The following is a 9711-nucleotide window of genomic DNA, read 5'->3' as shown; positions in this document are numbered from 1 at the left end:
TGTGAGAGAAAGAGATGGACAATCAATTTACGCTACATGAGTGCTTAACCTATTATTCAATAAGTTTCGGCATATTGTAAAGGTAAAGGGAAGAAAGAGAGAGAAACATCAAATGAGAGAGTGAGAACTATTATAATTATAATGGAATGGGTGTTAGGCATTTTTGTCAATTAAGTTCATTCATTCATTTCCTTCCATTGACACCAACTTTTACATTATTTTGCAAGCGTTTGATTAAATAATTCGATCTAGGAAACTTAAAGTCCACTGAAGAACGTTTTGCATGAACATTCGTAACATTAAGACAGGGAAAAGCTGCACATCTAACTTGTAGTTACAGACTTAGTGGATAGGATGAGAAAACTCATCTGACCAACTCTTTGTCCCAGGGTGGTAAGAAAGGTACATGAGAAAAAATAACAATGAAAAGCAAAGATTAAAATGAAAATGGAGTAGAAGAAAAAAGGTACCAAAGAAAAACCAACGTGATGAAGATGAAAGCGATGGTTGATGACATGGTAGATAGGGGCAGAGCCGCATGAGCTTTGGTCTCCCACCAGCAAATTTTTAAAAAGAAAGCTATGTAATTTAAAAAGAAAAACATTATCTCTTATAAAAATTTTGGAAAATTATATTTTGATTCTCGTCAAAACTTTAAAATTATAGTTCGATTAACGAAAAATTCTTACCCCTAATAAAAAAATTCCTACTTCTCCCCTTAAGTTGATAAGGAAGAAAAAAAAATCAAAACGTGAAAAAAAAAAGTTAAAAAAGAGGAATGAGGCAACCGTCCGACCGTTCGAGAGAATTGGAGTAAGAAAAGGAATACATGTATCATCTTGGCGATTTTGAATTTCCCTAACAAATTATATTGAAGTATGACCAGTGTCGGTGGCAAGGAGAAGGAGAAGTGGTATTATTTTCACACAAAAAAAAAGAGACTATTGTCGGTAATTGCAAGGCCCAAGGGACAGTACGAGAGCCCTATTAACCGGTCACCTTCAGTCAACCTCCCTCTCTCTCTCTCTCTCTCACCCACCCCACAGCGAAGGAAGTCGAGCTGCAGACGACTCTTCAACGAAGGTGGGCGGAAACAGCAGAAGCCTCTCTCTCTCTCTCTCTCTCTCTCTCTCTCTCTCTCTCTCTCTCTCTCTCTCTCTCTCATCATAGCCATCGTCATAAGGGATGAAACCAGTGAGAAGTGGCGGTCGGCCCGTTTGTGACATTCTTCTTCCTGGTGACCCTAAATTTGTCCTTGTGATTGTCTACCTGTGACGCAGGCAGCTTGATCCTCTGTGGTAAGTGGGAAAATCTTCTTCTTCGGGGTTAGGGCTTCGACTTTCTAGTCAAGGTTCTTTCTTGGTTTTTGGAGGCAATGGTTCAAAAGTTGGGATGTTGCGGATCTCTCTTTTGTGATGATGTTTCTCTTCTTTCTTCTCTCTCCTTTCCTTATGTACGACATTTTTTTCTTGCAGCTCGTCTCGTTTCCAGTGGTAGGTTTTCTCTTATTTGTGGAGGGATACTTGGATGAGAAGGGAGGTGAACAAGGGGATTTCTTCCGGCCATGGGAACGTCTTCCGGTGCGAATTTCCAGTCTCAGTTACCAGCCGTGCGTCGGTCGGGTGTACTTCACACCTCGCTTTCCCTCTTCTCCGCCGATGCTGTCTCAGCCTCTCGGTCGGAGCCCGCTTCCAACTCTGACCCCGGCCAGGACTCTCCGACGGAGAGCGCGAGCTCAAGGGAGACCTTGTCTGCGCATCACAGCCGGGAGGATGCCGTCGCAGTCGGTGGCGCGGAGCTTTCGACTGTTGCGAAGCGAGCACCGAAGAAGGAGGACGGCGGAGAAGACGGGACCGGCCACGGTGCCACGGACCAGGGTGTCATTAGGCGGTTGGCTTGCTCGGACAGGCTTTCACTGAGAGACATCGCTCGAGAGCCGGTGGAGGTGGTGGCGGAAATAATGCAGGAGATGCCTGAGCAGCTCCTGGAGGAGCTCAAGGGCGAACTCCGTTCGATCCTCGAGTGCTCTGGCGGGCCGCAGCACCGGGAGAAGTTCCTCCTCCTGCAGAAGTCCGTCCAAGGGAGGCTGGATCTCACGCCTAAATCACTGGTTCGGGCACACAGGACTCAATTGGAGATCTTGGTCTCTATCAATACTGGAATTCAAGCGTTCCTTCACCCCAGCGTTAGCATTCCGCAGTCCTTCCTGATTGAGATTTTCGCCTACAAGCGATGTCGCAATATTGCCTGCCAGAACACGCTTCCTGGTGATGACTGCACCTGTGATATCTGCTCCACAAGGAAGGGCTTCTGCAATTTGTGTATGTGCATTATCTGCAGCAAGTTCGATTTCGATGTGAACACTTGCCGCTGGATTGGCTGCGATTCATGCTCCCATTGGACACATACTGATTGTGCCATCAGGGTGGGGCAGATCAGCATGGGCACAGGCCGAAAGGGTGGGCTGGGGACCTCGGAGATGTTGTTCAAGTGCCAAGCTTGTAACAGGACGTCTGAGTTGCTTGGGTGGGTGAAAGATGTGTTCCAGCACTGTGCACCACGGTGGGATCGAGAAACACTGCTCAGGGAACTTGATGCTGTGATCCGCATCTTCAGGGGGAGTGAAGACCCGAAGGGACGGAAGCTCTTCTGGAAGTGTGAGGATCTTGTTGACAAGCTGAAGAATGGAGCTGCGGAGTCTAGTGTGTGCAAAATGCTGTTTCTCTTTTTCGATGGTAATGCTTCAGTTTGTCTAGAAGATTTTGTTTTGATGGTTTTCTCTCTAAAGCCCATGTGGGATCCGTTCATTGTCTGTATTAGATTACTGGTATTATGAATATCAGAACCTGTTAAATGCAAACTAAAAGTAATAGTCATAAGAGGAACACCATTCCTTAATGTTGTCAAGTTGATTCGTGGGTACATACCTTCATAAGAAATTGTGGTTTTCCACGTAGGCTAAGAGTTTAGGACTATTCGCCAATTACAGTAAATTTTTATTAGCTGGGCAAAAAAAATGGACCGATGTGCTCTGTTTGTTGAGACCCTCGCTCATATGGCATTAGCACTCATCGTGTTACATGGACTGGTGAATCGTGGGTGAATAGGTGAATCCCCATTTTGAAGACAAAAGCTCCCAACAATGCGGTATCCTTGCATGTGAAAAAAATGCACCATTGCACTTTCACATGTGTAAGGTGACAGGGATTTGTATGCTGCATTCAAGAAGGATTAATTACTTGGTTTGGGGCAATACATGGATTCACTAACAAATGGTTTTTGAGCTAGTCCAATCATTTGCAACAGGTGTTGGTGTAAAATGGATTGACGGTTGCATGATGTGAAGTGAAAGTGACAATGCAATTTGAATTCATGAATGTAAATTGATCATGATGGGGATTAGCATGCGGCTTTTTTTGCATGTATGGAGAAGCTTGTATGTGTTTCTGTGTTAACTGTATATATCTTTCAGTTTCTTGGTTGTTTTTCCTATTCTGTTGACATTTGTTATACTATTCCTTTGTCCAGTTGAAATGCTTGTCAGTAATAATATTGAGTACAGGCATTTGAGGTTGTCTTTGTTGGTTTTAGATTGAAATAAGGCAGAAAATCTTGGTGAAAGATGTCTAGTGGATTTTAGTCGCATTTAACAGTTCATCTACAAGTGGTTGACATGTTTGGTTCTGATAAGTTTAAAATGAGGTAGCAGTAGGAGCAGGTCTGCATCCTGTTCTATGATTCGTACAACTGGGTACTGGAGATAGGGTTTGTTCTGCAGCATGTTTAACTTTCATCTTGGGCCACGTGCTGCGGTCTTGTTAAACTGCATGTTTGAAACTATGTACAAGATACGTTTTGGGAAAGGGCTATGACAACCATCTGATAGGCATTGTGTTGTGGACTTTTAGTGTTGGGGCTATAAATAAATAGTGGGTTGGGCTTCAAATAACATGACTCTTGTTCTAGTTGATATCCCACAGAGAGGGAATAGATATGTCCCGAGTTTCCAGGATTGTTTGTTCAAGTTATGGATCAGCTTCTTCCTGAAAGTAACTGGGAAATGATAATTTGAATTGTGACCTAGTATGCCTGGTGGTTCTAGTTTGTGGCTCATATACCTTGACCACTTGTGGAGGCCAGGTAAACATTGATAGATCTCATAGAAAATGTAAGTAACATGATACAAGGGTGCACCTCATTCTTCTTGCTTATTGTGTCTCCTTATATCTTGTTGGGTGCACCTACAGTTACTTGGAGATTGTTGGAAAGGAGCAGGCCGGAACTGGTTTGTGCGGTTAGGGTTGTTGTACATGACCCCTACGCTTTGCGAGTGCTTTGTGGGCACTTTTCTGATGAGTTCATTGCAGATGAACATTCGCTGAGTAGAAAGAAGAAAAGTGCGGCAAAACTCGGATTCGGGGAATAGGGCGAGAGCAGAAATACAAATGTGGATGATACGGAAATGATTGTTGTCACTCATTTTGGATTTGTTATGCTTTCTATATCTCGTCTGCTGTATTCATGGATAGTGGCTGACAATAGGATGGACACAAGGTCTGATAACCGACAGAAAAGATGGATTGAGGATGAGAAAGTCAGCATTACTTGGAGCTGTGCAAGTTCTCTTTCCCTTTTCTGTCATGGGAAAGAAAGGTAGTGGGGTTTCAAAGATGTAGACAGTGTTTTGGGAGGATGTAGATGGAAAAAAAGAAAAAATAAACAAAGGAAAGTTGGATGTGCATCAGACTAGGGATGTGGTTGGATTTAGTCTAGCATGGGGGACTATTATTTTTTTGCTGTACCAGTTCCAGGATACCAACTTATTTGTCTATCTTACATCTCACCTGTTCACATCCTTAGGAACAGTTGAACATATAAAGTCGAACTTCTAAGGGTGCACCTGCAAATGGAAGATCATACACGGTTGTCACTGTGTGTCCTATTTTAGTACAGCTGAGGATTCTCTTGTGCGTTTACCAGAGTTGAGGTTATGTGGGTGACATTTGCCCTGGGCTTGCAATGAGACGGGTCTCATTTTATGCCTATTACTTTATATTGGATTACACAAACAGGCTTTTGTATGTGCTGTAATGCTTTCCGTCCAGCATTTTGAACGTGAAAAGTGTTCACTTGCTTTTTTTTTTGGCAGTTTTTATGTTTCATTTTATCTTTTAAATATTGGTATATAGAGGATGTTAATTACTGCAGTTGGTTTTCTAAATGCCTCTTTTTTCTCCAGATCTATTAGTAAACCTGTAACCTTCACATGGCATGTTACCCACAAACATATAACAGCAGATGCTGTATCTAAATATTCTAAACAGAAACAGATTGATGTTGTCTTGTACTAACAAGTTTTCATTAATCTCATGAATATTTAATTAATGGGCCTATTGGGTGGGACTAGATATCTTATGCCCCTTTTTTTTTGTTTTACCTTATCTCATATAATATTTCTATTTCATAACATGTCACTTTAACACATTTGGCTTTTTAATTGATATGTATGCAGAAATATTACATGATCGACACACAATGTAAGTATGCTTTTACATTAGATCACGATAATCATATGTCAGGGTTGAATGCCAGTCAAAAAGCATTTGTAACTAACCACATTTGTTGAATTTTGGTTAATGATTATGAAACCAATAACTGGCAGGTTTAATGCTAGTGCAATGCTGGTCTGTTAATCATTATGGATACGCACTCACTCACACACGAATATACACACTCCATTTGTGCTGATGCACTCATATAGAAATACCATGACATGCCACATATGCACAAAGCCAATGTGGAGCTAGGTGATGCGTTCTTATGTCCTCAGCACCCTTCAGCAAACGATGACATGCTGCTATGTTCAGAATTATTTGTCCACCTTGTACACTTGTCCGATTACTTTGGAATTTGTCCTTGTTATTCATGTTACGCCATCATTTTGAGCCTTTTGCTGTGTATAGCATTCGTTGCCATTTTGTTGGAGATTATTATTTATAGGGTAGACCTGAAAAGTTTTAATTGATACGCAATTCAAGAATATTTGCTTGTCAGTAAGGCACCTTAACACCATTTTTTATTTCCCCAGAGTTGGAGACAGAGGGGACAAAGAATCCTGATGCAGAAGACTCTGGGCGCTTGATGGCACCACAGGAAGCTTGTAATCGAATAGCAGAAGTAGTGCAGGAGGCAGTCAAGAAAATGGAAATGGTTGCAGAAGAGAAAGAACGGGCATACAAAAAAGCCCGAATGGCACTAGAAGCATGTGACAGGGAACTAGAAGACAAAAGCAGGGAAATGGCTGATTTGCAGATGGAGAGACAGCGGAAGAAGCAACAAATAGATGAGCTTGAGACCATAATCAGGCTAAAGCAAGCGGAGGCTGACATGTTTCAAATAAAGGCTACTGAGGCTAGGCATGAAGCTGAGCGGCTACAGCAGATTATGTTGGCAAAATCTGAGAAGGCAGAGGAAGATTATGCCAGCAGTTATCTGAAGCAGCGACTGAATGAGGCAGAGGCAGAGAAACGTTGCCTATTTGAGAAGATCAGACTTCAGGAATCCTCAAGACTATCATCTGGCAGCAGTGACCCTTCTCAGATGCTCATGCTTTGTAAGATACAGGATCTGCTTAAGACAGTATACAATGTGTCCCCAAGCAAGGGGGAGGGGCAAAGTGCTGTCTCAGCAGATCATCAACCTCTTCGCTCAGTCCGTTGAATAGTATTGGTAAGTAGAATGTACTAGTATTTTAAGCAAAGAAACTGGCTCTCTTAGGAATGTTAATGAAAGGTTGATTTCTCCTTAAGCTGATAACTCCTGTTCGATACTGTTATGCACTTATGGTGTAGCTATGACTTTTGGTCTAGCTACGAGCTTGTTTCTCTGTCTTTAAGAATTTGCAAAATGTCTTATACTTCAGTGGTTAACTGCTGTATAATCCTCCCACCGTCTAGGTTTTTCCATATCGCTAGTTCACATTATTTACATCTAATGGTTTTGCTGTAGTTTTATTTTGTTCAGCAGTAGCTAACATCTCAGAATGTAAGCATATCATTATTTAAAGGAGCTCGCTCAAAATACCTGAACACATATGTTCCTCTCGCAGGCTTCTTAGCTTAAAGGAGCCTGCTTTGAATACGGTATTGCGTTATAACTGTTTCTTCCCTGTGGCTTGTTGAACTTATGTGATTTCTTAGGTTTGACGTTGTTGGAGCGGGCTTGCAGTTATATTAGTTTATTGTTAGATCATAAATGGTAACTTCGATGTTGTGATAGCGCCAATCTTCGCTAGGAGTGAGCATCAGGATACTGGTACACCATTTGACATCCAACCAAACAAACATGAAATCAGTTGGATATGAGAGCAGTTTTTTATTCACAAAAAGAAAACATGGATGGACTAAGAGATTTGGCAAGCAACTTTTAATCAGATTTTATTTGGATTTGGTTTTACAATACTATCACATTGGGTAAGAGGCCACCTTTAACGTAACATGTCAGTTAATTTTTTGTATATCCATATCCAGGTCGGTTTCAGAAATCGGATCATAATCTCATTGTCAAATGGATGGCGGGGTTCAGGTATGTCAGGCTGCACTTCACAAAGGATTACTTTTGATCAAGCCAAGGTCAGCCAAGTATATAATATGGACTTGCAGATGCATAGATTGACGGTACAATCTTGGGTTTTTTTTCTTTGGGGTGCATGTGGGCAATCAGCATTAGCTCCTATCTATCTTGGGGATTGAAAAATCGCGCCCACACCCAACAACTCGCCCAACAACTCGCAAGCTGCCATTATAAGGACTGTTAGGAAGGGAATTAGTTTCCTCATATTCATGTCACCAGTAGTTGGTTTGATGCTTTACCTCTGGCTAGCTAGCCTTTTTCTTACTGAAGAAAGGCTAGGAGACGGCAGCTGGAGGAGGAGTTAGGGAAATTATAGACACTCCTGCTTTCTCTCAAACATTCCTGCACAAAATCTGCTTACATTCACATGGATGGTAGCATTCTTTTGATCAAATCAAGTTCAAAAGTTTCTCAGATGAGCAACCCAAAGCTAATCAACATAACAAGCAAGGGAGCATTGTGGCCCATGGTGGTGCCTGCACTAACTGCGCTTGTATGAGAGAGTACATTCAACATTGGTTTCAAAGAATTCTCATTACGCAGAGGCAAAAGTGCACTTTCGTGCAGCGGTGAAGACTCACCAGGCTGGAGAACTGGACTGGTGATCTTAGGCACCTGAGTAACAGGCAGAAGTGGGCGCTCAGCAGCTGTAGTATTGTGTTGGATTACTGCATCAATGCCATGGCATTTTATCCTAGCACTCTGACAAACATTCGGAGCTACGATCTTTGCATTATTCAAGTAGAAATCATATGGTCCGTTGTTGGTGATGTCTAACAGAAAATTAGGTAGTCCTGTGGGAATGAGTGTACCCGTTGGAAAGTGTAGCATGTTGTTGAAATAGAGAGGGGTAAGAATAGAATGGCTCAGTATGAAATCTTGTATCTGCTCTGGAGCAATGGTGGCACTTGCCAACTCTTTGTCAGCTGGAATCAAGAAGGTAATGCCGTTCCGTGATGCCACTGTCTGCCAGTTTAACATTTGCAGGAGCATGATGAACCCATAATAGGACCTCTCTCTCATGTTGCCGACGGCCGAATCTACATCGCTGTCATTTCTACGAGGCTGCTGAGCTGCTGCTGTGAAGATGGAAAGGAGCACAAGGAAACCGATGAGCTTGAGGGCAGCCATCATCTAGAAATGAAGTTCGCTAGTCCTGCGAGTACTGAACGAAGGAGTCCGTGGAGGATAGCGGGAGAGTGGATACCCAGATTAATAAAGGGCCTAACCCTTCATGTATTTGATGCTCTGCTGCAAAGAAAATTTGTGTGATTTATGTAACTGTTTACGGTTGCATTTCATGCATATTTTTTGAAGGTTGGTAAGACGGCGAGAATGCATGATGATAGGGCATGTTTCCTGCGGCGAATTCTATGGTTTTGCTTGGATTGTTACATGATTGCATTCCAAAGGTTCTTCCTGGAAATCCAGGAACCAAAAGTTCCGGGGAACTTTGCAATTTTCTTGCATTGAATCCAAGGATATCCATGGATCGTGTTCCACCAGACGTCCTGCCACATTCGAGATTAATCTTAAACAGAGCCATATTAATCCAAATTGATTTTAAACTTATATGGTAGAACAATCAATGTGAGAACCCAAATTGATGTGATTGGATTCAAATCCTCTATGGGCCTTTACATCCAAATTGGAATCCATATTGTACCGTACTTTGTAGGGAACTGGGATCCAATCGACATGATTGAATTCGCGTTGGTAGAATGGCATGAGGTTTTTAAATTTGGTCTGCTTACAGTTCTTTATGCCTATACCAGGACCTCCTATGAACAGCCTGACCATTAATGGTTGGGGAACATGTAAACCTCACCGTGGTGCAAGCGTTGTGTATGAGTGTGTGTATGTCAATGCTGTTAGGTACCACATAGTTAAAATTTAGAGGTTCATCGTTAAAATGATAAAAAATCGTTGGTAAAACCACCATAAATCATCGCGACACCATAAACATTTACTAATAGGGTAATATTAATATAGTGACTTTTTTTAGTGGCAGCATGTGGCACAATTGAATCTTCTTATATGTATAGGGAGACAGATCCATTGCAGTACATTGGAAGGGTC

The 9711-nt window shown here is 42.1% G+C and overlaps 2 protein-coding genes across 3 annotated transcripts; one reads left to right on the top strand and one right to left on the bottom strand.

Annotated features, from left to right (window-relative positions):
• The first annotated feature begins 1017 nt into the window (after window positions 1-1017).
• Window positions 1018-7666, top strand: LOC116258775 (OBERON-like protein). Of its 2 annotated transcripts, XM_031636158.2 has the most exons (4): window positions 1018-1298; window positions 1476-2735; window positions 6089-6729; window positions 7530-7666. In XM_031636158.2, exons 2-3 carry the CDS (start codon window positions 1565-1567, stop codon window positions 6718-6720), a joined length of 1803 nt encoding a protein of 600 aa, XP_031492018.1. In that variant the 5' UTR covers window positions 1018-1298; window positions 1476-1564; the 3' UTR covers window positions 6721-6729; window positions 7530-7666. The 2 variants fall into 2 exon arrangements, with proteins under 2 accessions (XP_031492018.1, XP_031492017.1); XM_031636157.2 differs by lacking the exon at window positions 7530-7666 and having other exon boundaries at window positions 6089-6929.
• A 377-nt stretch (window positions 7667-8043) lies between these two features.
• LOC116259516 (uncharacterized) lies at window positions 8044-8763 on the bottom strand. Its single transcript, XM_031637380.1, has one exon. It carries the CDS (start codon window positions 8761-8763, stop codon window positions 8044-8046), a length of 720 nt encoding a protein of 239 aa, XP_031493240.1.
• Window positions 8764-9711: the final 948 nt, after the last annotated feature.

The sequence above is a fragment of the Nymphaea colorata genome, chromosome 8, assembly GCF_008831285.2.
Source record: "Nymphaea colorata isolate Beijing-Zhang1983 chromosome 8, ASM883128v2, whole genome shotgun sequence".
Lineage (NCBI taxonomy): Eukaryota > Viridiplantae > Streptophyta > Magnoliopsida > Nymphaeales > Nymphaeaceae > Nymphaea > Nymphaea colorata.
This window is presented reverse-complemented; position numbering and strand designations above follow the sequence as displayed.